General features: G+C 60.0%; 6 protein-coding genes across 6 annotated transcripts; 4 read left to right on the top strand and 2 right to left on the bottom strand.

The window, feature by feature from the left end:
* Window positions 1-303: 303 nt before the first annotated feature.
* On the top strand, window positions 304-8,640 carry PDIA3 (protein disulfide isomerase family A member 3). The gene is made up of 13 exons (XM_084213462.1): window positions 304-558; window positions 640-718; window positions 1,405-1,522; window positions 1,906-2,013; window positions 3,478-3,607; window positions 4,066-4,182; window positions 4,603-4,728; window positions 5,129-5,311; window positions 5,855-5,963; window positions 6,764-6,892; window positions 7,316-7,395; window positions 7,904-7,961; window positions 8,245-8,640. Exons 1-13 carry the CDS (start codon window positions 389-391, stop codon window positions 8,362-8,364), a joined length of 1,527 nt encoding a protein of 508 aa, XP_084069588.1. The 5' UTR covers window positions 304-388; the 3' UTR covers window positions 8,365-8,640.
* A 1,531-nt stretch (window positions 8,641-10,171) lies between these two features.
* Window positions 10,172-12,079, top strand: LOC311158437 (peptidyl-prolyl cis-trans isomerase FKBP8-like; the record flags this gene model as incomplete). Its single annotated transcript, XM_084213826.1, has 5 exons — window positions 10,172-10,345; window positions 10,431-10,679; window positions 10,770-10,858; window positions 11,042-11,663; window positions 11,793-12,079. 5 exons carry the CDS (start codon window positions 10,172-10,174, stop codon window positions 11,967-11,969), a joined length of 1,311 nt encoding a protein of 436 aa, XP_084069952.1. The 3' UTR covers window positions 11,970-12,079.
* Window positions 12,080-12,504: 425 nt separating this feature from the next.
* Window positions 12,505-13,218, top strand: SERF2 (small EDRK-rich factor 2). Its single transcript, XM_084213747.1, has 3 exons — window positions 12,505-12,572; window positions 12,799-12,907; window positions 13,008-13,218. The coding sequence occupies exons 1-3, from the start codon at window positions 12,566-12,568 to the stop codon at window positions 13,069-13,071; spliced, it is 180 nt and encodes a 59-aa protein (XP_084069873.1). The 5' UTR covers window positions 12,505-12,565; the 3' UTR covers window positions 13,072-13,218.
* A 1,396-nt stretch (window positions 13,219-14,614) lies between these two features.
* SERINC4 (serine incorporator 4) lies at window positions 14,615-17,973 on the bottom strand (the record flags this gene model as incomplete). Its single annotated transcript, XM_084213889.1, has 12 exons — window positions 17,920-17,973; window positions 17,660-17,791; window positions 17,091-17,269; window positions 16,925-17,004; window positions 16,737-16,830; window positions 16,463-16,674; window positions 16,103-16,198; window positions 15,905-16,031; window positions 15,625-15,697; window positions 15,363-15,414; window positions 15,127-15,283; window positions 14,615-14,831 (listed from the first exon to the last, which is right to left on the bottom strand). The coding sequence occupies exons 1-12, from the start codon at window positions 17,968-17,970 to the stop codon at window positions 14,615-14,617; spliced, it is 1,470 nt and encodes a 489-aa protein (XP_084070015.1). The 5' UTR covers window positions 17,971-17,973.
* An 899-nt stretch (window positions 17,974-18,872) lies between these two features.
* On the top strand, window positions 18,873-20,146 carry HYPK (huntingtin interacting protein K). Its single transcript, XM_084213888.1, has 4 exons — window positions 18,873-19,302; window positions 19,474-19,529; window positions 19,761-19,812; window positions 19,988-20,146. The coding sequence occupies exons 1-4, from the start codon at window positions 19,117-19,119 to the stop codon at window positions 20,081-20,083; spliced, it is 390 nt and encodes a 129-aa protein (XP_084070014.1). The 5' UTR covers window positions 18,873-19,116; the 3' UTR covers window positions 20,084-20,146.
* Window positions 20,147-20,491: 345 nt separating this feature from the next.
* On the bottom strand, window positions 20,492-24,842 carry MFAP1 (microfibril associated protein 1). Its single transcript, XM_084213592.1, has 9 exons — window positions 24,682-24,842; window positions 24,367-24,586; window positions 23,517-23,649; window positions 23,028-23,215; window positions 22,504-22,612; window positions 22,273-22,433; window positions 21,870-22,029; window positions 21,299-21,388; window positions 20,492-21,185 (listed from the first exon to the last, which is right to left on the bottom strand). Exons 1-9 carry the CDS (start codon window positions 24,758-24,760, stop codon window positions 21,003-21,005), a joined length of 1,323 nt encoding a protein of 440 aa, XP_084069718.1. The 5' UTR covers window positions 24,761-24,842; the 3' UTR covers window positions 20,492-21,002.
* Window positions 24,843-27,655: the final 2,813 nt, after the last annotated feature.

The following is a 27,655-nucleotide window of genomic DNA, read 5'->3' as shown; positions in this document are numbered from 1 at the left end:
TCGGGTCAGCACAGCTCCCGGACACCGACAGCGCACTCGGCAGCGCGCGGCCCGGAGAGCCTCGGCGGCCCCCGGGGCAAGGGCAAGTGCTGTGGTCGGCGCGACACGGCTCGGCGGGCGGGACTGCACCGCGGATCGAGGACGGGCCCCGGCCCCCGGCCCACGGCCCGGGCAGCGCCGAGCACCGGCGGCCATGAGGAGGGGCGGGGCCAGCGCGCAGATCCCGCCCCACTGGCATGTGCCCCGTGACGCTCCGGCCAATCAGGAGCTGCCACACGGCAGATCCGGATGCGGGGGCTGGACTTCCGGCTGCGGCCCCGGCGCTCCCTCAGCTGCCGCTCCCGGCCCCTCCGCTCCCGCACCCGCCGGACGCGCCGCTCCCGCCGCTATGTCCGCGCCCCGGCCCTCGCAGCCGACCCTGCCTGCAGCGCTGCTGCTGTTCCTGCTGCTCGCCCTCTGCGCTCGCGCTTCCGACGTGGTGGAGCTGAGCGATGCCGATTTCGAGAGTGGCCTGGCCGAGCGCCCGGGGCTGGTGCTCGTGGAGTTCTTCGCGCCCTGGTGAGGGGCCGCTGGGGGCGGGGGGCCGGGGACGGGCCGCGAGGGACACCCGGCCGGTCTGACTCCCTTCCGTGCCCCTAGGTGCGGACACTGCAAGCGGTTGGCGCCGGAGTACGAGTCGGCCGCGACCCGGCTGAAGGGGATCGTGCCTCTCGTGAAGGTGAGCACGGGCTCCCGCGCTGGGGCAGACCCGGGGGTAGCCAGCGGCCGCACTCCTGCTCTGCAGGCCCGACGGACGTCGTTTGTCTGGTGCCTTGGGGTGCTGAAATAACGTGGAGCCGATCCTTGCAGGGCCGCAGCCGCGCGGCGGGTGTGCAGAGGGTGTGTGAGGGCTCGCCCCGGCCGGGGAAATAGGCCTGCTCGGAGCTGTGTGATGGGCCTGAGAGCGAGCACCGTGCTGCACGTACCCGCTGAGGCATGCTGACTAGGAGCTTTCTTTTCTGCCCAAAACTAGTAGAGTTTTCTCAAATCAGGTCTCTCTCTTTACAGAAAGTGGCATGGACTCTTGGCACCATGGCCTCCTGGCCAGGTCACCCTGTTTTCTTCAAATGTTATACGAACTTTGGGACTGACAAGGGACTGAGAAATTCCATGTCGTTGATTGCAAGAAACTATCCTTTCTAGTATTTTTTTAGTGTGCAGTCTGGTCGAACTTGAAACTATTTAGTCTTTGCAGTGTTTTCTCAAGTATTTTTCCGGGCATCTCATTATAACCTGTGCTACCTCTTTCCCAGTCTGGGCTGTTGAGCACCAGGCAATGCGTGATGGATCCCTCTAGTGCCTTATTTGGGATGGGTGTGTTAGGGCTGGATCTCAGTCTGAGTAGCAAGGTTTCTTTTCCTTTAGGTTGACTGTACAGCAAACTCCAACACCTGTAACAAATATGGAGTCAGTGGATATCCCACATTAAAGATTTTTCGAGATGGAGAAGAGGCAGGGACCTATGATGGGCCCAGAACAGCAGGTAAGAAGTGTTTGGCAGCATCTGGTTTGCTGAGCTGCTGCAGGAGGCAGCACGTAACAGCCAGGGATGCAGAGAAGGTTCACACCTACACATACACCCCCCAACCCCTTACTCTTTCCAGAACTCTTTGTGCTGACAAAGCCTGGGATGTTTCTTTTCCCTTAAAGCTCTCCTTTAAAGGTGAAGGTTTCCACATTAGCTCCTAGTTCCCAGGATGCTAGGAAGCTCCTGTGAAGCTGATGGGAGCAGTCCTTCAGTTCACATATTTATTGTATGGGGGATGTGTATGGTTTCTGCAGAAACAATTTCTGGTTTACGAACCTTGAAAAATGTCTTGTGGAACTTGGTATTGATCCCTTTAATTATTTTACTAATCTTTCAAGATGGGATTGTCAGCCATCTGAAGAAACAGGCAGGACCTGCTTCCGTGGCTCTCAGTTCTGTGGCTGAGTTTGAGAAGTTCATTGGAGATAAAGATGCTTCTGTCGTGGGTGAGTAGAGGTGGTGAAAGGAGTGGGCTCTGGGAGCTGGTGTGCAAAGAGCACAGGCAGTGCCACAGGCTGCAGCAAATGAAATTCCAGATGGACCTGAACAAAACCACTGCTGGTAATGAGAGCAATAAAGCCCTAGGACATGTAACAGAGGGATTTTAAAATGTTCAGCCTGGGAGATTTTCACAACTTGGACAAAGCTCTCAACAACCTACTCTGACTGGGGCTGGTCCCACTTCAAACAGGAGATTGGATTTGAGGACCTTTGGGTATTCCCTCCAGATTTTTTTCTTTTCTTTTTTTTCCCCTTGGCCATCTGGCTTTTTTGGCTCCCCTGGCACCACAATATATGTTTTCCAAAGGTTGTTGCTTTCTTGGCTGGCTGACAACAGGTAGCTTTGGGTTGCTTTGGGTGTGTTTGTTGCTCTGCTGGCATCAGAGGGCTGTTGGCATTGGGTGTCTGTGGTTGCATGTGGCAACAGCAGATGGTGCAAATCAGGTGCCATCTTGTAGGTATAACCACATAAGTATTAACCAGCATTCCTAAACTTACTGTTATTCAGTGCCAGTGGCTGTTGTTACACAATCACTAGTGGATGTCTGGGTGTTCAGGGGACAGTTGTCCTTGGCTGAATGACCAATTTGGGCTTCTCCTGAGTAACTTTTCTGCTGCTGGAATGGTTGGGGGGCGGGGGGTGGTGCAAGGAGGCCCTAAAAAATGGGAGAGAAGCTGTCTTTTGGAAGTTGCCGAGCTTTGCAACTCCGAGATGTGCTAAAAGTCTCTGTTTCAGCCCGCACGTTCAAAGGATGAGTTTAGTTTTCGGTCTTGGAGTTGTTATCTATAAGATTTTTTCTCCTGTCCTGCTGAGGTCCGCTCAGCAGGACAGTTCCAGGCACTGGGGTGGCGTTATCTTTATATACTAAAAACTACATATAACATGTTTGCAATTATTTTCCAATACCTATCACCTATGTTAGACAGTGAGCTTCTACTCTAAACCAATCTAAAAGTGCCAACATCACCACTGAAGACGGAGGTAGAGAAGAAGAAGAAAGGCTAGACGCCTTTCCCAAATCCCTCCATCTTGTCCCCATAACCCTTATCCTAAAAATCCCAAAACCTACAATTACCCCCTGTGATAAGTTTGTTATTACACTACTGAGATTGCTGTGGCTTTTAGATCTTCATGCAAAGCTGGTAATTTGTTCCAAGGTTCCTAATCGAACCCACTGATGTTCTGGGCTGTGTGCCAGGGTCTCTGAGCCCCCTGGCAGGGGTCCCAGCAACTCTGGACTCCCAAAGGGATGTCCTGAGTTCCGACAGCTGTTGAAGGTAAACACCTCAGCATGCACTGAAGGACTGGATTCAGGATTGATCCAGTGCATTGTAGAGAGAAATGCTGAGACCTGCAGAGGGTCCAGAGCTGGGTTGGTTTGAGGTCACAGTCTGCCTTTCTGCTGCAGGCTTCTTTGGTGATACATCTGGGGATGCTTATTCGGAGTTCATGAAAGCAGCCAACAGCCTCAGGGATAACTACCGCTTTGCACACACCACCGAGGAGCAGCTGGTGCACAAGTACAAGGAAGATGGAGAGTAAGTTACTTAATACAAAAATTTCTTCTTATTTGGGCATTTGGAACAAATTAATGGATTCCACTTAAATGGTTTCAGTTTCTAAACATAGTTTAAGGTCGTGTTTCTTCCCCAGCTGACAGTGGTGTTTCTTTTGAATTGAGGTAGAAAGGTGTGAATGGTCTCTAAAGTGTTTGTGTCTGCCTCTGGGTGGAAAGTATCTCAACAGAGACATTTTGTTTCCATATTCGTTGTTATGGTGAGAGTTTTGTTTCTCATTGTGGCCTGTCTGAATCATGGAGAAGGCTCTGACAGGTACACCTAGTGCACTAGTCCCACCAAGAAACTAGACAGTGTTGTTTGAGCTATGAATGGTGAGTAGGGATTGTCACTGAGAGTGGGTTTTTGCCTCATCTGGCTGCTGTCCTTGGACTCCCAGGGACACTTTGAACTAATTGATAATGCCTGTTTTCTCGCAGAGGTTTAGTCCTATTCCGTCCTCCACGCCTGACCAACAAGTTTGAGGAGAGCTCTGTCAAGTATCCAGAAGACAAAATCACCAGTGGAAAGATCAAGAAATTCATCCAGGAGAACATGTGAGTGATTTCTCACCAACAAATGTGACAGACTGGCCCCAGTTGGCTTTGGCCTTGTCAGAGCTTGTTTTTTCATTGCTGCCACCTCTGCTGCATGTCTTGGCACTGCTTCCATTTAGGGACACCTTCTTGAAATCCTGACGTGGCTGTTGGCATGCACTCTCCATATTCTAACCCTGATTGTTTAAAAACTGAACCTGCGAGAGCTGTGCTAGCTTTGGCCTTACCTGGGTCAGTTCTAGCCACTGATGTGGTAGGAGATGAAGATTTGACTCAGAAGAACCTGGTACAGGAGTGAGCAAAGCGTTTCTTCCTGAGGCCTGATGGATCGCTGGCATTTAACTCCTGGGTGGGAAGCCAGTGTGCTGTGTCAAGCCTGTTTGGGGTCATGGACTCTGCTAATACCTCTCTCGTTGACAGCTTTGGCATCTGCCCTCACATGACTGAAGACAACAAAGACTTGATCCAGGGCAAGGACTTGCTGGTGGCATACTACGACGTTGACTATGAGAAGAATGCCAAGGGATCCAACTACTGGCGCAATAGGTGAGTGGTGGGGGGAAATGGGCCTTGCACTGTGCCTCCTTGCTGCAGTTCCATAGCTTGGGTGACAATCCTCTGAAATCCTGTGTGATTGCTCTTGGATCCCTGGTCCGTAGGAACCTAGACCTTACCCACAGACTGCCTCACTGCTGTGCAGTTCTGCCCTTCATGCCTGAGGTCATGCAGGTGGAGGATGGAAACACACAACTCTTGCCTCAGTCACCAGACACGAGTCTACTGGTCTGCTTCTCAGCACCATTTCTACAGGACTTGGCTCTGAAGAGCACATTGTGCCACTGAATTCCTAGTGTGATGTGTATGTCATCTTGAAGGGTGTTAGATCATGTAGAAGAAAATGTTCAAAGAAATAATCTTTGTGGTTTTCTTTATTTTTTTCCCTTAGAGTTATGATGATTGCAAAGAAGTTCTTGGATGCTGGCCACAAACTGTCTTATGCTGTTGCTAGTCGTAAAACCTTTGGCCACGAGCTCTCTGAGTTTGGTCTGGACAGCAGTGTGGGTGAGGCCCCCGTTGTTGCCATCAGAACTGCCAAAGGAGAGAAATACGTCATGCAAGAAGAGTTCTCGTGAGTTCTTGAACTTGATGGTAATGGGTCTGATTTGATGGACTTCAGTCTAGCGGTCTCTGACCAGATGATACTTTGTTAGCTTTGAGGAAACAGGAAAGCTGGCTGTTGCAGCTGGAAGAAGCAATTGCTGGATCAAAATGGCTCCTGCTCATGTGTTTTCCTACTCTCTAGAAAGCTTGCAATCCCTCTTGTTATATAAAGGGAGAGAATTTAATTCAAGATCCTGAAATTCTGGTTAGGAATTAGGGTGTAATAAAGGGCAGAAGAATTCATTGTACCTTTTATTTTGAAAAAAAAAACAAACCTTGAAGAATGCTGGAAGGCCTAAAACTTTGAATGGGATGTGCATCCAGCCTCCTGTCAGAGCCCTTAAGGACATCACTGCACTTGTTCTGGGGTCTACTAAGCCAGCCCCAGACTGGTGCTGTCAGAGATGCAGGTGGCATCTGTTGTGTGGGTGGAAGTAGCTTAAATAAGCCTTGAAAGTTTCCCTCTCTCATCCTGTGTGTGATGATGGCTGTAACATCACTTTTCTTTCAGCCGTGACGGAAAGGCTCTGGAGAGATTCCTGCAAGATTACTTTGATGGAAACTTGAAAAAATACCTGAAATCAGAGCCTGTCCCTGAAAGCAACGATGGCCCTGTAAAGGTGAGTGCTGCTTATGGTTGCAGAGACACTGCTCAGCAGCAGCTCCCTGTGCCTATGTGAGTGCTGGGAGTGAGGCATGGTGGCAGCTCAAGAGGCCTCTGTGCTGATGGACAGAGGAATTACTCACTCCCTTGTTCCACTGCAGCTTTCTGAGGTGAGGGAGACATGCAGCTTGCGGTTTGGGTTCTGTTTTTTTTCCTCTCAGCATAGTAACTGCTACTTGGCCCCAGCAGTTAAGTGCTTTGTGAGTGCAGCAGCATCCAGATTTCCCGGACTTACACAAAGGCCTGCCCTCTTGGCTTGTGCTCGTTCCTTCATGGCATGGTCTTCCTGTTGGCTGTGACTGCACTGTTTTAGGGATCTCCCTCTTTATCTCATCATTGGGAGCTGGTATAATTCCTGCCTTTCACCCCCCCGGCAATTCTGCCCTGAGTAAGAGCATTCCCTGGCCTGGCTTTTTGATGAGAGCCTTACAGAGGAGTGTGAGTCACAGGATTCACAAATGTTTTTGGGGCAATGGGGACAGCCTCAGCCAGTCCGGCTGATTTCTTGCTGGGATTAAAAAGAAAAGGCTTTATCTTCCTGTGAGGACACCGTATGCAGACCTCACTTGGAGGCAGTGCTGGTAACTTATGGCAGGTTTTTACCTGCATGGTGCAGATGAGGAGTGCTGTGTTTGGTTCTACTGCTCGCTCTGTGGGTGTGGGAGACCCAGGCTTGGGTGGAGTGTGTGGAGCATGTCATGTCATCGCCTCATCTCTGACTTGGAAGGAACTAACTCACGTGATCAACCCTTACAGGTGGTAGTGGCTGAGAACTTTGATGAAATAGTTAATGCACAAGACAAAGATGTCCTGATAGAATTCTATGCGCCATGGTGTGGCCACTGCAAGAATCTGGAGCCCAAATACAAAGAATTGGGGGAGAAGGTAAGTCTGAGATTCATGCAAATGTGAATTTGAATTTTGCAGCACTAAATGAACCTGCAGGTTCTTTCTAGCCTCTGTGATAATGGGGCATAATTGTGCCTTCCTGAGGACTACAAATTTTGGTTTCTTTGCAGAGTGCAGATATCTTGCGGCAGGCTATGTGGTAGCAACCACACTGGTTGATATTTAGTTTGTGTTACTGGCTAGGGCACGGGAATATTCTAGGATTCAGTGACTGGCCACAACTGCCCAAGTTTCTTTTTTGATCTTTTCCCTCTGCATGATGATAGTCTCCCATGTAGAGGGGGTTGGTGAAGTGGCATTCCCTATGCACTGTCCTTTGACACCACTGTCCCAGATCATGCTGACTGCTGGGTTCCTGGATTTTGGAATTGGTTACTGATGGTTTCTTTCTACCCACAGCTCAGCAAAGATCCCAATATCATCATTGCCAAAATGGACGCTACAGCCAATGATGTGCCTTCTCCCTATGAAGTGCGAGGGTAGGTGTGACTGCTGTGACACCACGTGTCAGTGCATGAGTCCCTCTCTGTCTGACTTCGGACACAGCACTGAAGAGCTGAAGGAGCCTCGTGGGGAAGGGTGTGGGCATTACCAGGCAATAGCTAGGTGACTGCTGGGCAATGGCTTGATGTGGAGAAATCAAGAGTGCAAACAAAATACACTGATCTGCCTGGCTTCTCCAGGATTCTAGTGTCCTGGCTCTGCCTGGAGGCCTGTCCTGCTGCTTTGGAATCTGTTGAGATTCTGTTCCTGGCAGTGTGAAAACAAATCTGGGCTTGCTGTTCCAAAATCAGTTCAGCTAGCAAACTTGAACCTGTGAGCTCATCCAGATCTGCTGGGCTTTTGAAGGCCACGCCTGGTGCCTCAGAGCCACTGAAGCTGTGCCATGTTAAACCAGGGCAGTGTGGGATGTGAGTCCCTTCAGTTGAGGCTGGTCTGATAGAAAACAGAGCATCTCAGGAGCTCGTGTGTTTCTTCCCTCTCCAGTTTCCCCACCATCTATTTTGCTCCAGCTGGCAAGAAGCAGAGTCCAAAGAAGTATGAGGTGAGTATTTTGTTGTTCTTGATGCTTTGTAAAGAAGTGAAGAGCATCCACATGTTCTAATATACTCAAGCCTCTTTGGAGTTGGGGGTGGCACCGTGTCCTGTTACCCTGGGAACAGACCTGATGGTACCTGCTGGGAGCATTGTGCTTGGGGGGGTTAGGCCCTGGGGAGAACTCTGCTTGCAGTCACCTGGGTCTCCCTCCAGGCACCTAAACCCCCTTCAGGAGAGGGGAAGTCCATGGTGGGTACAGCTCCTGCCTGACTGTCACTTGTTTTCTGCAGGGGGGCAGAGAAGTTAGTGACTTCATCAGCTACCTGAAGCGGGAGGCAACCAACACTCCTGTGCTGCAGGAGGAAGAGAAATCCAAGAAATCCAAGAAGAAGGTGAAGGAGGATTTGTAAAGTACCTACTTGCCACCTTGTCAGGATGAGCTCTGTGTGAATTGGGGAAGACTGGTCAGACTGGGGCCAGTTCTGGGCTGTGGAGAGCCAGTGGCCATACGGGCCGAGGGGCCCCAGCTGCTGTATCTAGTAATGTTTAATTTTCTGCCGTCTCTTAGCTGCACTGTTGTGGGGCTCCCCAGGTTTGTTTTGTGGTTTGGGAGGGGTGGGGGTACAGTTATTTTCTAATTTTTTTTGTACATTTGGAGAAGTGAAACAATAAAATGACCCCCTTAAGATCAATTGTCCCTGTCCTGGGGAAGCCCGTCAGACCTAGCAATAGGATTCTGTTCTTCATAGGCAGCAGCTTCCTGATGCAAGCTGTTCCCCACAGTGAGCCCTCCTAGTCACTGACTTCGGCTTTTAGCCCATTATCCTCTTTCCTCAGCTGCCTGAGCCCCTCCAGAATGTAGCCGCAACAGCTCTCCTAATGTGTTGGGCTTTGGGTGCTGCCTTTACACACATTTTGGACTGGGGAGCTGTGGTCACAAGTGCCTTTGCTGTGTGCTGCCCTGGCCAGGTCAGAGGTACGTGGTGTGCGCTGTGACTGTGTGATGGCAGCAGGGCAGGCACACGGAGCAGCCTGGCTTTGAAGCTGGTGCAGGAGTAGTCCGCTCCACTGACAGCTGACAATTACCCATGTAACACCAAACTGGAGTGCTGCTTTCTTGGTGGGCAGTGCAATGCTCTCCATCAAGCCAAGGAGAGCCAGGGAAGTGTTCTAATCCTGGCTTTGCTCCCTGCTCTGTGACTGTTGACCTGGTGGCAGGTGAGGCACTGAACACAGGTAAAACTCTTCAGTATGTTTGGCCCATAGCATCACTGCTGGTGCTCAGAGCAGCCTGGGTGAAGTTAGCACAGGCGTGGGGAAACTTTCTGGCAGGATGGACACAGGATGAGGAAGGGCTGTGCTGGTGGCTGCCCCGATGTCCCTCACTGTGCTGCAGCTGCACTGAAGGTACTGAGCTTCAAGTGAGGAGAAAAATGCATCTGATGAAGGACTTGTATATTTGCTGCCTGGAATACTTGGCAAACAGGATGGCTACAGACCTTGATTTCAGTGAGGCCTGCGTGTAGAGCTGGTCCTGTCTAAGAGGGGAAGCCACCACCCAAAGTAACACATTCCCCCCGAGTTGGCTCAGGCCTTAGCAAAAGATCAGACCTTTGTTTCTGCCTCTCCCCATGCAGCCATGGCCCTCCAGGGAGCAGGGAATTGATGCTTCAGGGTAGCTGGAGCAGCTGGCACTCCTTCAAAGACAGGTCCAAATGAGCAAGGAAAAAACAGTAGCAGCAGTTTGCTTGGGTGGTCCCACTTCTTCCAGAATCAGACTTTTGATGTGAGACAGACTTGGATGGAGATGCTCACAGTGCTTCTTTTCTTGCTGGTAGCTGGGATAAGCCAGAGAGCCGGGCCGCAGCCGCGGTACCGGAGACGCCCGGCCACGGCATGCCTGGAACGCGCGACAGCGGCGGGTGGGCAGGGGCGGGCGGCGGGAGACCCGTGGCGGGGCTCGCCCTGGGCAAGCTATTTTTGCCGCCGGCCCGGACTAATCCCCTGAGCCGCTTCCCGGCATTAGGTAACGGCGCGGCGACATGCGCTCCGCGGTGTCCCCGGCCCGGGCAACCCCCGGCAGTCGCGGCGCGGCGGGACCGGCGGCGACACGCCCGGTACGGGCTGGGGGCCGTGAGCACCCGTCGGCGAACCCAGGGCGGGCCCGGACCGGGGCCAGCAGGTAGCGGCGGGTGGTGAGGAGGGCCGGGGGCGGACATGGCGGGCCCGTCGCCCGGCGGCTCCCCGGAGAGGGAAACGGGGGCCGGCGGGCGGCCGCGGGGGCCTGGCCGGGACCGGCGGGTGCGGTTCCGGCTGCCTCACACCGCCATCGCGGTGCCGTCGGTGCGCGAGGAGGAGCAGCTCTTCTACCGGCGGCTGGAGGCTCTGGCAGTTCCGGGGCCCGGCGGCTTCGGGCCGCTCTTCGCTTCCGACGGTTGGAGCGACTTGACGGGTGAGCGCCGACGGGCGGCCTCAGGGCCAGCCGGATACCGGGGAGTCGAGCGAGGAGTGCCAGTTTCGGGACTGCCGGCTCGGCTCTCAGCGCCTCCTCCCCGCAGAGGACCGGCTGCTGCGGAAGCGCGTGGTGCGGGCCGGGCCGGGCGGGCCGCGGCCGTTGCCGGGCCAGGAGGTGTCGGTGAAGGTGCTGGGCGCCCTGGAGGACGGCGGGCTGGTGGAGCGGGACCCGCGGCTCATCTTCGTGCCGGGTCATGGGGACGTCGTGCAGGTGAGCCCAAACCGGTGCGCGGTTCAGTGCCGTGCGGGCTCAGCGCCGCCCTGGGCTCCGACCCGCCAGCCACGCCGTGCCCGTCCACAGGCTCTGGAGCTGGGCGTCCCCACCATGCAGCCCGGGGAGGTTTCCTTCTTCCTCGCCGCTTTCCCCTACGCCTACGGCCGCCCGGGCAGGTAGGGCGGGCGGGCAGGGGGAACGAGCAGGCGGGGACTGGAGCAGGCAGAGGGCGGGAGGGCAGACGGACGGGGGCGGGCAGACGAGAGGGACAGGCGAGGACAGGAGGAGCAGAGCCGGGAGGGCCGGCGGGGCAGAGGACCGGGGCGGTGAGGGGTCGCGGGCAGCTGGCGCTGTACCAGCAGGGAGCCCGACGTGCCGCCCGAGGCGCCGCTGCTGTTCGAGGTGACACTGCTAGAGGTGCGGGACGGCCCCGACCCGCAGCCGCTGCCACCCGCCGTCCGCCTGCGCCTGGGCTCGCAGCGCCGGGAGCGGGGCAACTTCCACTTCGCGCGGGGCGACTTCGCCGCGGCGCTGCGATCGTACCGGCTGTCCCTGCGCGCCCTGGACGGCCCCGCCGCCGGTGAGACCGGAGACGGGAGGGAGGGCCCGGGGCTGCGGGGCTGGAGCGCTGAGGTCGCCACTCGCCCCACAGCTCCGCCCGGGCCCGAGGAGGAAGAGGAGCTGCGGGAGCAGCGCGTGAAGTGCCTCAACAACTGCGCGGCTGCCGAGCTGAAGCTGGGGCGGGCGGAGGAGGCGCTGGCGGCCTGCGAAGCGGCCCTGCGGATCTGCCCCGACAACAGTCGGGCATTGCTCCGGCGCGGGCAGGTGGGACTCGCATCGCCCCGCACGGCCCCGCTCCCCTCGGCCCGACCGTCCAGCCACCCTCCGCTCCTCTCCCCGCAGCTGCTGGCAGAGCAGGGCCGGGACGCAGAGGCGGCGCTCGTCCTGAGGAGAGCCCTGGAGCTGGACCCGGCCAGCAAGGTGTGCGAGGCGGGGTGCGAGGGCGGGCGGGGGTCCCACAGCACTTGGTACTAGGAGCGACGGGGAGGAAGAGGATCCCGCAGGAGTCGGTGGGTCGGGTGTCCCACCGCAGCCGCCCCTCGTCCGCAGGTGATCCACACCGAGCTCTCACGGCTGGCGAAGCGCCAGAGCCCTCCATCCAGCACCGGCCCACAGAATCCCCGCCACGACCCGATGCCGCCGTCGAGCCCCGCGTGCGTAGGCGAACTGGGCTGTGCCGGGACGGATGCCCGTCCCGCCCCCTCTTGGCGCGGACAGCGTTTATAGCCGTCCCTCCCTGTAGATCCCCCGCACCGCCCTCGGCGGAAGGAGAGATCTGAGCGGCCCCGCAGCTCCCCGGAGCCTGACCAAGGACACAGAAGAGCTCTCGTACCGCCCTCCCCACATCGCCCCACACTCCCTGGGGCGGCGAAGAAGCCTACGGGGGAAGGGCTGCGGAGGGGCGGGACGGCGCCCGCCCGCCCCCCGTCCCGCACCGCCCGCCTCCCGTCCCGCACCGCCCGCCTCCCGTCCCGCACCGCTGTCCCCGTCCCGCACCGCTGTCCCCGCGGGCGGCGCTTCCGCACGCCTCGTGACGTCACGGCGGGGGGCGGTTCCCCCCGCGCGCATCCTGTCGCGCGGAGGCGGCTGCGGCGCGTGCGCCCAACTTTCCGGCTTTTTCGCCGCCGCCGGCAGAAGGGAGGCCATAGCCCGCGGCCAATCAGGCGGGGCCTTGCCGGAGAGACACGCCAATGGGAGTGCAGCGGGGGATGGATCGGCGCAGTGATTGGCTGTGGCGTCCCTTAAAGCGCGGCGCGGGGCGGGGCGCTGGGGGGGTCAGTGCGGGACGTGGCGGTGGAGTGGAGGTGGGAGGGAGCGGCGCCATGACCCGTGAGTTGGGGGGAAGGAAGGACGGCAAAAGGGGCTGGGGCTCACGAGTGTGGTGGGAGACTGCTCTGGGACCCAGGAGTGCGGTGGGGCCGGGCTCAGGGGCCATGCTGTGATCCGCCGGCGCGCCGGGACCCGGCCTGCGGGCAGTGGTCGGGCCGGGGTGGGGGGGTGGCGCCGCGGCCCGTACGCGCGGCCGGGCTGCGCTGAGGCGGCCGCGCTGTGGCAGGCGGGAACCAGCGCGAACTGGCGCGGCAGAAGAACCTGAAGAAGCAGAGCGACTCGGGCAAGGGCAAGCGGCGGGACGACGGGCTCTCGGCTGCCGCCCGCAAGCAGAGGTGAGCGCCGGGCCGGCCCGCCGGCTTCCCCTGCCCCGCTCCCTGCTCCCGCCCCGCGGCGGTGCCGGCCCCGCCGCCAGCCCCGCCGCGCTCCCCGCAGGGACTCGGAGATCATGCAGCAGAAGCAGAAGAAGGCCGATGAGAAGAAGGAGGGCAACAAGTAACGGGCGGCCGCGCCGGGCTGCCGCCCCAGGGCCGGTCCCGCCGGCAGGATGCCCCGCGCCGCCCCAGGCCGGGTCCCGCCGGGACCCCCGGCATCGCCCCGCGCCCTGCGGCGCCGTCCCCTATTAAAGTAGCTGTGGAGCCCTGCACGCTGCGTCTGCTCGTCCGTGCGCCGGGCGGGGGGTGGGCGAGCATGGGTACTGCCGGTGGAGCAGTCGCGTCCGCCGAGAGAAGGACCGAGCGCGGAGTCAAGCGGCGGCATCTTGACGGTGAGGAACAAAGGTGGGGTCGGGCCTGGGCCATCCTCAGCACCCGGGGCTCAGCGCGGGGGCTGAGGGCCGAGAGCCCCGCGGCGGGTGGGAGAGCTGGCAGCCTCGAGGAGCGAAGCCGGACGGCACGGCGCCGGAGCGCAGCCGGGCTCCGGGCCGGTCGGAGGGCGGCGGTGGAGAGATGGCGGCCGGGCCTGCGCACCGGGGGAGAGCCGCGCTGCGGCACGGCTGGGGCGGGCCCAGCTGTAGCTGCCCGTCCGGCAGCAGCGCGGAGCCGTCTGCCTGGCCGCGGGGTCCAGCCCAGTGCTGACGCCGGTGCCGATCGGCCTTTTCACCGCCCTGCAGGGCCATAATAGTGGCGTCAGCCCGATCCGGCAGCACGGCGACGGGTCCCGCAGCAGCCTGGGCTCCTCACCGAGCCAGATGCAGCGCCGCCTTCCCACTCTGGTGCCGTCTTTGGCGCTGGTCTCGCAGAGCAGGCAGCCCTTGGGCTGGGGGTGGTAGTGGCTGTCGGTGGGGCCCTGGTTACCCCGGGGGCCCTGAGGAGCTGCGGCTCACCACGGCCAGCTGCCTCTGGCCTGTGTGGACCCTCTCTGCCAGGCCAGGCCGCAGCTCTGTCTTGTTCCCCACAAGCATCAATGGCTGTGACTGCTCAGCTGCAGGACAGAAGGGTGCCATGGGGCTCTCGGGCTGGCCCAGAGAGCTGTGCCAGTGGCTGTGGCAGCCTGCCCAGTGGCCTGTGCTTGCAGGCATTGTTTCCCCAGAGGACAGCCTGCAGCACGGGGGTCAAGCAGAACCCCCCCCATCCGGGTCAGGCTCTGTGGGGACTTGCAGCAGTGCTGCTGACTCGGGGTGTTTCACAGGGCTGGCACCCCCTCCCTCCATCCCCATGGCAGCAGCCTGCACAGGGCAATGGCACAGGTTCAGTTCAGAGTTTTATATAAAAATGTATTGAAGCAGGTATTTACAGTGAATGCACCATGGCAGTGGCAGCCAGGGTAGAGCCCTGCTCCTCCATTGCACCCAGTAAGGCCAGGGCAACCAGGCTGCAGGCTGAGCACCTGCCACCAGCTGGCTCTGGCCCTTTGGGTGGCCCTGGCTCAGCACAGGGCCAGTATCCCTGGGAGCATCCACCTCCCATGTTCCCCCAGGCTCTCAGGTGCTGCTGTCTCCTGGGACAGGGGGTCAGGGGAGGCCAGGAGGACCAAGCAGGGCTAGGGCACAGGCACGGGGCACAGCAGGGGCCAGCCCTGGGTGCAGTTTGTCCTGGCAGGGACTATGTGGAGACGTTGATGCGCTGTGGAGCACGTCGGCGTCGCACGATGCGTGGCCCTGTACTGCTGCGCTGGTGCCGTGGGGAGCCATGGAGGCAGAAGGGGCTCAGCAGCAGCCACAGGTAGAGCAGGACACAAGCCCAGCACGAGGACACCTTCACCCAGAAGGTTGACCAGCTGCCATGTGTGAAGGTGGTCTCCAGCACTGCGTTCTCATAGCTGGTGGGAGAGGGCAGGACTGGGTACCCAAAGGATGCCAACACATGGGGTTCCAGTGCCAGCTGCAGCCACCAGATGACCCTGTGTCCCAGTGGCCACGTGCCCTGGGGCACATCCCTTTCATGGGCCCTCCAGCCCTTCTTCCTGCGCTGCACAGCTGCCACTGGAGCAGTGCAGGTCTGCAGACAGAGTCCTGAGCATCCCCAGCAGGTGCCAGCTCAGTGATACCATCACAGCCTGGCACAGAGGTTTGGAATGAGAGCAGTGAGGGCTGGGCAGCAGCACAGAGCCCTACCTGAACCAGTTGGTGAGTGTCATCATAACATAGAGCGAGGCAAGGAAGAAGACAAAGTGGAAAGCTGAGTAGCTGTAGACCACCCGGTCCTGCTCATCCTCGATGATGAACTGTCCTCTGGCACTCTCCTCTACTTGCTCACATGTCTGGTTGGTGCCTGGGGGAGTGTGGGGACATGGCACTCCCAGGCTGGGACACAGGCTCTGCCCACTCTCCCACACAGACACTGCACTCACCTCTCAGCTCCTCCTCCATCTTCTCAGGGCAGCAGAAACAACAGGAAGGTTTCTGCAAAGAGAGCAGAGTGCTGACTGCCCAGCCCTGTGGCCAACATGGCCAGGCTGAGCCCTGCCCGATGCCAGGGCAGGTGGTGTGGGCAGCTCTCTGTGCTTGGTTAGACAGACCTGCCCCTCTCTGGGGCTGGGACAGGGCCTTGAGGTGGTGGGTCTGGGGTGCCCTTAGCAGGAGGACATGGAGCACAGCTGCATCCATACTCACTTTAAACTCAAAGCTGTAGACTTTGACCATCCAGAGGGGCCCAAAGACCTCAGCGAGGTATGAGGCTTCATTGCTGTGCCCAGGAGAGAGGCAGAAATCATAACACCACAGGCAGCCATCACCCTGTGCTAGGCTCCCAGCCTGCCCCATGGATTCCCAACAGCCACAGGAGCTCTGCTGTGCTGCCCCTGTCCACCCACCAACGTCCCATCTGCTCTCATCCTGCCACCCCTCAGGATATCCCTGGCAGCCCAGCTGTGCCTGGGCAGGGAGCACGCACCATGCGAAGAGCACGCAGGCGTACATGATAGCAGCGCCCAGCACGGCCACGGTGGTGTCCTCTGTCTGCAGCTCGTCCTGCCGGAGCCCCGGGAAGCAGACAGTGAGGTTCTGCCCCTTGTACAGCACTGCAGGGAGGTGGAGGTGAGAAGGGCATGCATCATGGCGGGGACTGCTGGTGGTGGACAGGGGCACCCACCTCTCTCTGGGGGGCGGCTGGACAGTGCAGAGAAGGTGAGGTACATCACATAGCAGCTGATGATTGAGGACTGCAGCAGCCCTGACCGCGGCTGCTCTGCAAGAGTGCAGATAGAGGTGTTAGTGGAGTAACATGAGCCGGTGTGTGGGGCTCTGAGCGGGCCCGGGGCAGTCCCCTCCTGCCGCTCGCCCATCCTACACCTTGTGCCAAGGTATAGGAAGGGCCAATGGGAATCCTGGGGAACTGGGTTCTCATCCGGTACCCAAGTGCTGGCCCTGAGCTGGGGCCCACAGTCACCACAGGACACAGCTGGCCACGCAGCACGGCAGCCCCCAGCACGCTGTGCTGTGTGGTACTCACTGAGCCGCACACACGGTGTGATGGAGATGAAGGACATGATGCCACAGAGACTGCCGTTGATGGCAAGCAGTGCTTTGTTGAGGTGGCAGGCAGCTGGGTGGGTGTAGAACTTGTAGAGGAAGGAGAAGGCGGCAGAGGCAAGGGTGTAGAAGGCGGCTGTGGCCAGCAGCACAGCCAGATACCAGCGCTTGTCCTGCGCAGCGCCTGTCAGCCTGCGGAAGAGTGGATGAGCAGTGGCAGTGGGCAGGTACCCACCCGGCACCCCAGCACTCACCAGTTCTTGTTCCAGGTGTGTGCAAAGGCTGTGATCAGCACCAGCTGGATGAGGATGAAGGCGAAGCCCCCACAGACACCTGTGTAGTGCCAGGCTGGGGGAAGAGGGCAGAGGTAGAGATGGCACAGGGCAAGTGGGGGCCAAAAGGGGTGCCCAGGGTGCCAGCTCAGATAGGGTGGGGGACACACCTTGGATGAAGTTGTCCTCAGGGATGAAGAAGCTTGCAGCCCAGAGGCCCACCAGCACCAGCAGCTTCAGGAGCCAGAACCTGCAGGGCAGTTAACATCAGAAGGATAGAGCCCTGGACAGCCCCACCCCAGGGCACCCTGTCCCAGCCCCATGGCCCATCCTTACCCATTGTGGAGCTGTGCACGGCAGTCAGAGCTGGAGCGCACGTTGAGCAGCAGGGCAGCCTGTGCCAGGTGGAAGCAGGCAGTACCGAAACACACCCGGTACACGGCCGAGGAGCCCACCAGCTGCTCGCAGTCTGTGCCCCCAGGCAGGTGTTGGCACAGCACCACTGAGAAGGGCACCTGGCAGGCACAGTGGTTGATGGGATAGGGCTGCTGGTGCGTCCACCCACCATCTCCCAGCGCTCACGGCATCCAGCACATCCAAACTTTCAATATTCCCACCATTCCCAATACCTTTCTCAGTACCCTGGGTCTGCTGGGACCCCCAGCATGCCAGGCAAATCCTGCATCTCTGGTACTCCTAGGCACCCCTTCCCCCTTGGCACTCCCAGCAGCCCTGTCGTTATCCCACCATCCCAGTATCCTCAGAATCCCACTACCCCTGTGGCAATTCTGGCATGCCCAGTGCTCCCCTGGGTGCCCTGACATGCCTGGTGCCCCCAGAACTCATGGTATTCTGGGGATGCCAAATACTCCCAGTACTCTGGGCGTCCCAGTTCCCTCTATCACCTTCTCCGTGATAGCCTGGGCCACAGTGCGGGACAGCATGAGGCAGCACACAGCAGAGGCCAGGACGTGCAGGAGCGTGTAGAGGATACGCGTGCTCGTGGACACGCGGAGCCCGTGACAACCGCAGCAGAGCTGGGGAGGGGCATGGTCAGTGGGGATCCCAGGGGACCAGCACTGCTCCCCAGCCCGGCCCAGGACACCCTGCCCACCCAGCCTCGCTCCCAGCCACGCTCCCAGCCCCGCCAGACCCCAAGTCCCACCTGGAAAAGCAGCGGGTGCAGGAGGTGCCCCCGTGCCGCTGTGCCCGCCATGGCCCAGCTCGGCTCTGCTCAGCCCCCGCGGCGTTGATGGGATTAGGGGATTGTCAGCTCGGCCCGCCCTGCCATCTGCTCGCTGTTCCCTCCAGGCAGCCACCCCTGGTGCGCTCAGTGGGCACTGTCCAGTGGCTCCTGCCCTTGGGCATCCCTGCCCAGAGCCCGGCAGGCGGCCTGGACATGAGCTTGCAGGTGAGGGGCACCTGGGGTTTGCACACGATGTCTCCCTGATCCCAGAGCAGTACCTTACAGCTGTGTGGAGGGGCTGGGGGACGCAGAATTTACTGGAGGGGGAAGCAGCCCCGGGCACAGAGGCACCCAAGGGACACAGGTACTTCGCAGGGTAGCGGGACGGCGTGAAGCGCATCCAGGATGCCCCAGCGTCGGCAGGAGCTGGGGACAAGCAAGGGGATGCAGGGGGCTGTAGGCTGGGGCTGGCATCACCTTTCTTCAGCTGCTCCACAGCCACTCAGGCTTTGTGCTGGCAGAGCCCTGAGACAGGGCGGATGGTGGGGCCGCGGCTGCAGCGGCGATGCCACAGATGCCCCGTGCCCCCCGCTAGCGCACACAGCGCGGGGCACGGCCCGGCCCGAGGGGATGTCCCTGGCGGGGGTGACATGAGAGCCGCCAAGGGAGGGAGCGGCGGGGGCGCCTGTGCCCGCGGCAGCCGGGGCCGCGCCGCGGTAAGGCCTCCGACGGCCGGGCACCGGGGCACGGGAAGCACGGCCACAGCTCGGCCGCCTCTCGCCTCCGGCAGCGCCCGGAAACCCGGCCGGGGCGCCGCTGCGGCCTGCCCCGTCCGACCATCCGTGTGGAGGCGGCGGCCATGTCGGGCTGGCTGACCCGGCCGTCCCGGTGTGCCGCCAGGGGGCACCCGAGGGCAGCGGCAGGGCCGCGCCCACCCGGCCGGCTCCGCGCTTCGGCAGCACCGGCGGCCAGCTGCTACCGAGCGGCCCGGGAGTGCCGGCACTGCTAGCTCCGAGCTGCGCGGAGCCCCGAGAGCGCCGGGCAGCGCTGACCGTGCCCCCTCGGTGGGGCCGGGCCTGGAGCCGGCCCCGCTCGCGCTCGGTCCTGGCGGCGCGCGCCGCTCGCCGCCTCCGCTGGCGGCGCACGTGACCGGAAGCGGGCCGCGGCGGCGGCGGCATGGCGGCGGAGGGCGATGTGGAGCTGGAGCTGGAGACGGAGCCCAACGGCTCCGGCGGCGGCAGCGATGGGGCGGGCGGTCGCGCGGCGGAGAAGCCACGGAAGCACGATAGCGGCGCGGCGGACCTGGAGCGCGTCACGGACTACGCGGAGGAGAAGGAGATCCAGAGCTCCAACCTGGAGACGGTGCGGCGGCGGGACGGGACCGGGCCAGGGTGGGAGGCCGGGCGCTGCCTGCAGCGGGGCCGAGCCGGGCGCTGAGCCGTGCCTGCACGCCCCTCCCAGTGCCGGTGCCGGTGGCCGTGGCGCTGGCCCGCCCGGTGCCGCGCAGCTGGGTGACCGCGCTCGTTCTGGCAGGCTATGTCGGTGATCGGAGACCGGAGGTCCCGGGAGCAGAAGGCCAAGCAGGAGAGGTAACCGTCCGCGCTCGCTCCTGGGCAGTGCCTGTCTTGCAGCTTGTCACCAGTCGGGACACCACCCAGGCATCTGCTTCCCTGTGTGACATCCCGGCCCTTCCCCGGCCCCCTCCCAGCCTCACGCTGCTGCGAGGGGCCGCCCCTGCCCACCTCACGGCCGAGGGAGCACCGGGGCAGGGGCCAGCGGGGACTGTTGGTTACCGGAAGTTTGTCCATGTCTTGTCGTAGGGAGAAAGAACTGGCAAAAGTGACCATCAAGAAGGAGGATCTAGAGCTGATTGTGAGTAGGGGCGGGACCCCAAGCAGGCTGTGCCATGTCCCAGATTTGGGTGTGAAACTGCACCCACGGAGGAGGCCGGGGCAGGCCTGCCCTGAGGCCAGTCCAGTGTCCCCATGGGTGGGTGTCCCCTAGGGCCCTGCGGATGCTGTACGGGGCTGTGCCTGTTTTTCTGCAGATGACAGAGATGGAAATATCACGGGCCGCGGCGGAGCGCAGCCTGCGCGAGCACATGGGCAACGTGGTGGAGGCTCTCATCACCCTCACCAACTGAGCTGGGAGGCCAGGGGCTGCCAGGCACGGGCCTCTTGCCATACCAATAAAGGCACTGGTGGGATTGGGCTGTCTTTGTGGTCTGCACAGTGCTGAGCACATGCCCCTGGCCCCGAGTGCATGGTACCCACTGGTGGGGCCCTGTCACATGGCATTGTGTTGGCAGTGCCAGCTGGGCTCCCCCGTGACTACAGCAGGACAAAGTGATCTGCCTGAGCAGTGAGACATGCTGCTCTCCCCTCTTTTAATCTCTGCCCTTGGGGCTGCACAGGCCTGAGGCAGTGGTGACAGCTGATCATGCATGCCCTGCCCAGGCTAGTGCCTCCTGTGCTGCCCCAGCTCACCATAGCTCACAAGGAAGGCTCAGAACAGGATGGCCAGTGTTTTTAAGAAGAATGGGACCATAATGTGTAAGAAAATCCAATCTTTAATCAAACCCTCCCACCCCACACAGGTAGAAAAGCCAAGCCCTGCAGGACCATGGTGAGGAGATAGGGTCACCAATGACTACCTCAAAAGAGGGCCCAGACTGACACCAGGGACAGTACAAGCAAGGGGTTGTAGACCAGAGGTGCAAAAGTCCTGTAATCCTTCCAGAAGTGGATGTGCTGGAGCCAGGGATAGTGTTGCAATACTGCCAAGGCTCCACAGTGGCCGTTGCTGGGACATAGTATGGCCACCAGCCTGGCCAGCACCACAGGCCATCATCCTCCACACTGCGTGGGCAAGGAACCCATCGGGTCTGCTCAGCACAGGCAGTGGGACACTTCATTTGGGTAGCCATGGTACAGGCAGGGGAAGGGCTTGCCACCACAGGAGTCCTGGAACATGTCCCTTCTGGCCCTGCCCAGGCTCTGGCAGCTGGCAGAGCAGTGCCCTCCTGCCAGTGTCAGCCACACCAGACTCTCCAGCCTGTGCTCTTAAGTCGTTTTTCGTTTCTTGGCTGAGGGTCTCTCAAAGACATCCCGCACCCCTGCTGCCTTCTGCTTAAAGAACTTGGTGTTCTGCGCACTCTCCTGGCCCCAGGCAGAGTCAAAGGAGGTGGTGTCCTGGTCCACCAGGTGCGTGTACTTCGTCCGCCCCGAGCGGCCGAAGTTCTTAACCTGGGGAACAGAGGAACTTGTGAGCAGCTGTTCAGGAGGATGCAGGACCAGCTCCTCCTGCCTGTCCACCCCCCTGGCATCTGGGCTGGGCACCCTCTGCCAGCATGACATACCTGCATGACTTTGGGCAGGATGGTCTTGTTGAAGTGGTCCTCGAGGGTTGGAGCACTGAAGTCCCTCTTGTACACCTCCTCATCCTCATCCTGCAGGAGGACACACCTGCTCAGCCTAAAAGGTTCCAGCAAGTCTTGGCAGTACTTGGCAGCAGAGGGGCAAGCTGCCAGAAGGTCATATTGCTGCTCTGCTAGGGCTGCCACAGTACTTGCAGCCCTATTAACTCCTGCTGGAGTGGGGGATGTGAGCGTTGTTCCCCAGGCTGCTTCTCCAGTGGCCCATGGAGACCTTACTTGGTTCTGGCTGGGTCTGTCAGCCTGAACACCAGCACAGGGACAGCTCTGCAGCTTCAGCTCCATTTCAACTGGGAACCCCTAACCTGACACACTCTGGTGAGGTCACTCTAGGTCAGCTTCAGCCCCATGCTGCCTCTGCAGGTTGGTTGTTGTCCCAGGGCACCCCCAGCCCCAGGGCACTGTGGGAGAGGGGAGGCTCCCCACAGGGAGAAGGCGGCCCTGCGGTCTCACACCTGCAGCCAGTGCAGCCAGGCCTGGCCCTGAGCACACTCACCATGAAGAAGGCGCCGCGGTGGTAGTACTTCTGCAGGAATTTGTATTTGCCCTTCACTGCCTTGTTGGTGATGACTTTGCCATTGGCCCGGAGCTCAGCGCGGCGCTCCTCCTCTGTCAGGTTCCGCATACGCTCGATCTCTGCCTTCTCCTTCTCCATGCTGGGTGGGAGAGAAGCTCCTGAGACCCTGTGTCCCCACAGCATCTCCTGGGAGAGAGGCTGTCACCAGCTACCACCTGAGAGTTTACACATTTACTGCTAGGGGGAAAAGGCTCCCTGAGGTGGGTAAGAGGAGTTCTGGGCATTCAGTCCAGCTGGGACCCCCTGCCAAAGGACAGCCTGAGGAAAAGGTGCTTTAACTGCCTATGGACTCTCAGCCTCTGGTCTACCAGACAATACTTACGCTTCCCGTTCTTCGCGGTCTCGTTTGATACGCTTCAGCTCACGGACTTTCCAAGCCTCGTACTCCTCCTCATCATTCTCATCATCTGTATCGAGTGCATCCAGTGCTGCCAGTGAGCGCTTGTTCTCCTCCAGCTCTTTCTTTGCTTCCTCTTCTACAATCTGCAGTGAGGTCCAAGCTAAGCTTGCTGCAGTGACTGCCCCCTCCAGCCTCCAGCCCGCCCCTGCACACCTTAAGCGTGTACTTGCGCCGCTCCTCTGCCATCCTCTTTGCCTCCTGCTCCAGCTCCTTCTGCTTCAGAGCTTCTGCTTCTCTCTCCTGCACTGTGATCCGGTCCTTCCTGAGAGCAGGGCCATGACAGCCTTCAGCCCTCCCATGAGCCAGTGCAGTGGCTCAGCCTCTTGCCAGCTCCCACACCGCAGCTGCTTTCAGCCTTTGCCCTCTGCAAGGACAGGTCAAGTCCCGGGGCTCTCCCCTTTCTGGGTACTACCACCTACTTTTGCCAATGTATGGCCCTTGCCCAAGAGCTCTGGTCAGACTCCACAGCAACCCAATGCAACTGATATGGCGCTGTGGGAGCAGGGATTGCTCCTTGCTCCCTACCTGTGCCCTGCCAGGCTGTGACCATCCTATCCCATCCCAAGGAGGTGAATGGCTTCCCCACAGTGAGAAGAGACCATGGCAACAAGGTCTCCTTGGGCCCCAGCTTCTGACCACCACAATCCAGGGCCAGCCCATGCACTTCCATCACCTACTTGCGAATAAACACTGGTTTGAGACGTGGCTCCATTTCATCTTCACTGTCCGTGTATTCCTCATACTCGGATTCTGACTCAGACTCTTCTCCAGACCGACCCTCATCTTCCAATTCCATCACTTCCATCTCCTCAGTTTTCCTCTCCTGTGCTCGCTGACGCATCATCCCACGCCGACGCTCGATCTCCTAATGGGGACAAGCACAGAGCAGTCAGAGGCCAGCCCTGCTACCACTTCTCTCTCTCCTGTGAAACACACATCATGTCTGGAGTTTTGGCTTTGAGAAGATGCACCTGCCTCTCTGGATGTGGCGTGGCCTCCCCCAGTGCCCTGTTCCATGCCAGAGGATAGTAACCCACCAGTTAAGTCATGGCTAGGTGTGACACTTGTCCAGATACATCAGACAGCCCACATATCCATGCAAAGGGCAGTTCCAGCCTGTGCCCTTCCAGCTTTCCTGGGCCTGTTATCTGGCTCTGCAAACACACCTCATCATCGATCTCTTCCTCTTCCTCTTCACTGGTGTCCTCCCGTTCCAGGCGCCAAGCTTCTCCCCCCTCCACTTCTGAATCGCTTCCTCCAACCACTTCAGGTTCCACGATTTTGCGGTGTCTTGCCAGCCTGCAAGAGACCCCAGTTAACGCATGGCACCTGGGATGTAAGGGGGCTGCAGGAAAGGGACTGTTCACACATGGCTTCTAGCAAGGCCACGGTAAGCACTGGGACTGCCAAACATGGCCACAACTGATACGTTCCCTCAGGAGGCCACAGCGGCTGGGCACTGGCAGCTCTTCCCTGTCCATGCTTCAAGGAAGAATGGAGTGTACAATGAGAAGACTGTTAGTGGAAACAAAACCAACAGCAGCTCCACAGGAGGCAAATAGCACTCAGTGGTGTTTTTCTGCAGATGACAGAGATGGAAATATCACGGGCAGCAGCGGAGCGCAGCCTGCGTGAGCACAGGGGCAGCGTGGTGGAGGCTCCCATCACCCTGTGTACACTTCATGAAACGCCATCCCAGAGTACACTTCATGAGACACCATCCTTCCTCAGTACCCTGAGCCTCAGCACACTGCACTCATTTCTATTTTGGTGCCTGTTTTTGATACCATTCACACAAACACACCTGGACATGGGCTGTGCCTGGCTGGCTCCTGGCTGGAAAGCAGTCCAAGGCACAGTGCAGTGTGGATATGAGAAGTCACAAACACTCCTACACTGCCTGGACAATGTTCCCAGCTCCTGCCTTGTGCAGTTTCTCCCTGTAGCAGAGCAAAGTCCAGCCCCTGGCCCCAGACAGGCAAAGGGGGCTCAGCTCTTGCCTGACCCAGCACTCACCGCTCCTCCACGTCCTCGGCAATGCGGTTCTGGAGACGCCGGAGCCGGGGGTCGTTGGCCAGTTCCTCCTCCTGTTCTTCGGGCTCGACCTCTTGTTCCTTCGCCTTCTTGATGAATTGGAACTCCTCATCCTCCTCCTCCGAAGACTCCATGGGCGCGTAGTCGGGCCGCTTGCCCGACACGTACCGCTTCACCTTCACCTTCTCCATGGACAGCTCGCCTGCGGGCGCCGGGCCGTCAACGAGGGTCTCGGCCCCGCGCCCCCGGCCCCGCGCCCATCCGGCCCCCTCGCTAAGCCCCGGGCCCCCAGCTCACCCTTCTCGTTGCGGACGGGCACGGCGCCTGCCGTGGACTGGATCGGCGGTTGCTTCATGAGGGCGCTGGGGACCGACATGGTGGCGGCGGGCAGAGGCCGGGCGGGGCCGAGCCGAGCCGAACCGAGCGGAGCCGCTGCCTACGGCGCCTCGAGCGCTCACCCGGAACCGGAACCTCTGCCGCTTCCGCCGCGACAGGGACTGTGCCGGAGCCGGAAGTGATGTTCGGCCGGGCCGCGGCCGAGGGGCCGGGGCTCGGAGCCCCCTCCCGTGCCCGCGTTTCGGCCCGGCGCGGGTGCCACGGGGAGTCCCCGGTCCTTTCGCCGTCCTCCTTCGGCCGGGAGAGGTTCCGTTCCCTCCCGCATGATGCGGGTTTCTCCCCGAAGGGGGGTCAGGCCGAGGCACCCGCCGAGCGGCCATCGGCCGGCGGGGGCACCGGGCAGCGCCGCGATAGCGCTCTGCTGCTCGCCCGGGCGGCGACTCGCCTGGCGCCTCCGGCCTTGTCTGAACGGCGCCGGGACTCTGCAGGCCCGAGCGTCCCTCTGTGCAGGGAGCGTTCCGTGCGGGGCTGGAGCTGAGCCGGCCACTGCTGGAACACCGAGGGCTCAGGGTCACCCGCAACTCGCTGAGCCGGGGGAACTTCTCCCGGCAAATTCCTGTGCCGAATTGCCCCCCACAGCCGGAGCCGGCCGTGGCCCCAGTCCCCCTGCTCTGCCCGCTGCCAGCCGGCTCCAGCCAGCCCCAGCGCTGCTGCCCGGCTCCCGCCGCCCGGGCAGCAAGGACAGACAGCTCCTGCCCCGCCGCGGGCCCCCGGAGCCCCCGGCCTGGCCAGCGCCGGGAGGCGCGGCTGCTGCCGGCGGGGCTGTGCTGCTCGGCAAGGCTGGCGCGGCTCCCGGGAGTCCCGCTGGCAGGGGTGTGGTAAAGTGTCTGTGGGGAAAGGCTGGGGCCACGGCTGCTTCTTGGGGATTTTCCATAAGCCGCCGGGTGCTGCCTGCATGGCATGTCTGAGCTTCCGAGGGCTGCGCGGTCCCTCGGGGTCGGGGAGCGGCTGGTGCGGGCTGTCCCTTTGCGCGCATCCTGCCGCAGAAGATAATCGTTTCTCTGAAGTTGGTAAAACTGCGTCACAAGCCACTACAGCCGCGTCTGCCACTTTCTGCCTGCTACCTTCCGCTGGCTTCTACGAAGAAAGGAAGAGGAAACCCCTTTATCTTCCATGAAATCTGCTTGCTGGCAGGGAAATTTAGGAAGCAGGGGGGCAGAGCCATGCTTTCACAGTTCCCTGGCAGTAGCAGAACAGGTGCTCTCGTGCTTGTGTGGCAGAGGCCCTGTAGGGTGAAGCCAGCTCTGGCAGCCAGGAAAAGCCAGGGCACGTGCTTTTCCAGTTGGTGGGTCAGCAGTGGAGCACAATCTGTAGGGAAGTGTTTTCTTTTGGTGTCCTTGGTCTGGGCTGGGAGATGTCCCTCTGGCAGCATCTCCTGCAACCAGTCTAGAGGAGAGCAGACCCAATTTTTTGCAGCAGTACCACCCCAGTCTGGTCCCAGAAGTGGCTGCAGAGGTCCCAAGGCCACCATGGAGGTTGGCTCTCTCCTGGGGGACTCCCCTTGGCCTACAGAGATGCCAGGGCTGGGCAGATCAGGCATGGGGGCAGGTGGGCCCAGTCCCTTGCAGCACTGACTCCTTGCTCTAGTTCTGGGGAAGGGTGTCCCTGCAGTGCCCTCCATACAGACCCATTTCTGCTGCAGGGAGAAATGATGCCCTGAAGCTGATGGTTTGCCTGAGCTACAGGGGCATTGGTGCCTTTATAATCTTAGAGCACCTACAGCCTCTGCCAGGAACGAGCAAGAGTGGATCTGTGTGCTTGTTGGTGTGCTTCTGGCCTTTGCACCCAGGTGACAACCAGAGCGCCCACTCTGTGTTTATGGTGTTGATGTTGAGGGTTGTCGCAGTGTGTTCCCACCTGGTGACTCCTGTGCCACGTGGCAAAGAATAAGCTTTAACAGGACTTGGAGGAGCAGTTGGCCAAGCTATGAGGAAGCTTGGGGATTGCACACAAAGCAGATACTGTCCCATTCAAGTGAAGCTAAACTAAAGACCTGGGCAAACAGGGAAATGCCTTCAAGCCTGGCTCAGTTCTGTGGCTCCAGGTGCTGGAGGCCATGGCAGGAAGACGCCCTTCACTGTGAAGTCTTTTGCCCCGTGTTCCCTTTCCCCAGTGTGGTGGCTGCTGACATCTTGGCCCTGCAGTGCTTGGCAGCTGGCAGCTGGGCTGCAACAGGGTGGGAGGCACTTTGTGGGGCTGAGCCCCCTATTCCTGGGCTGGTGTGACACCATGGAAAGCTGGCAGCTGTTCCATGAGTGAGCCTGGAGCATGGGCCAGTCTGCCCCTCAGTGCTGTGCCAGCCTCACCTGCTGGTCTTTGGGCTGGGTCTGTGTGTCCATGCTTGTGAGCCCTCCCTCCCCAGCCCACGAAGCCCATAGGCACATGGCATTCCTGCTGCTGGGCTGCAGGTGGGCTCCCAGCCTGGTGTTCCCTGCCCGTGTGTGCGTGTGTTCTGTGCGTGTCCCTTGTGTGGAACACCCCAAGTGCCACAGGCACCTTATGGGCTTAGGCTGAGCAAGGATATCCCTGCACCTGACCAGGTGATGACAGGGTGCTGTCACAGGACAGGTGATGGAAGGGCACATCCCGCAGCCCAGAGCAGGGGCAGAGCCAGACTAGGCTGTGGATCAATACCTTGGCAGCATTAGGACTGCTGCTGACAAAGCCTAAGGCAGATAGTTTCAGAACTCACCTTGAGCAGCTGATGTTTTTGTCTGCAGCTGCACTGCAGGACAAGGTCAGGGTGTTTAGGCTGGGCCTGAGTCCCTGCATGTGGCTACAGTGAGATGTTCTGTCTGGGAGTCAGAGATAAATAGAGCTGCTGGAGCCAGCTGGACCCTGTGGAGCACAGATCCTGCCTGTGCCACGGCAGTCC

This window comes from Fringilla coelebs (assembly GCF_963513975.1).
Source record: "Fringilla coelebs genome assembly, chromosome: 12".
Taxonomy (NCBI): Eukaryota; Metazoa; Chordata; class Aves; order Passeriformes; family Fringillidae; genus Fringilla; species Fringilla coelebs.
The sequence above is the reverse complement of the archived record's forward strand: the minus strand, read 5'-3'. Positions and strand labels throughout refer to the sequence as shown.

Coding starts and splice junctions, on each gene's coding strand:
- PDIA3 (XM_084213462.1), top strand. CDS start 389: ATGTCCGCGCCCCGGCCCTCGCAGCCGACCCTGCCTGCAGCGCTGCTG. Junction 5,312..5,854: donor GTCATGCAAGAAGAGTTCTC/GTGAGTTCTTGA, acceptor CTTTTCTTTCAG/CCGTGACGGAAAGGCTCTGG. Junction 6,893..7,315: donor ACAAAGAATTGGGGGAGAAG/GTAAGTCTGAGA, acceptor TTCTACCCACAG/CTCAGCAAAGATCCCAATAT.
- SERF2 (XM_084213747.1), top strand. Junction 12,908..13,007: donor GCTGCCGCCCGCAAGCAGAG/GTGAGCGCCGGG, acceptor CGCTCCCCGCAG/GGACTCGGAGATCATGCAGC.
- HYPK (XM_084213888.1), top strand. CDS start 19,117: ATGGCGGCGGAGGGCGATGTGGAGCTGGAGCTGGAGACGGAGCCCAAC. Junction 19,303..19,473: donor AGAGCTCCAACCTGGAGACG/GTGCGGCGGCGG, acceptor TCGTTCTGGCAG/GCTATGTCGGTGATCGGAGA. Junction 19,813..19,987: donor AGGAGGATCTAGAGCTGATT/GTGAGTAGGGGC, acceptor GTTTTTCTGCAG/ATGACAGAGATGGAAATATC.
- MFAP1 (XM_084213592.1), bottom strand. CDS start 24,760: ATGTCGGTCCCCAGCGCCCTCATGAAGCAACCGCCGATCCAGTCCACG. Junction 24,587..24,681: donor GCCCGTCCGCAACGAGAAGG/GTGAGCTGGGGG, acceptor CGGCGCCCGCAG/GCGAGCTGTCCATGGAGAAG. Junction 21,186..21,298: donor TCCTGCCCAAAGTCATGCAG/GTATGTCATGCT, acceptor TCTGTTCCCCAG/GTTAAGAACTTCGGCCGCTC.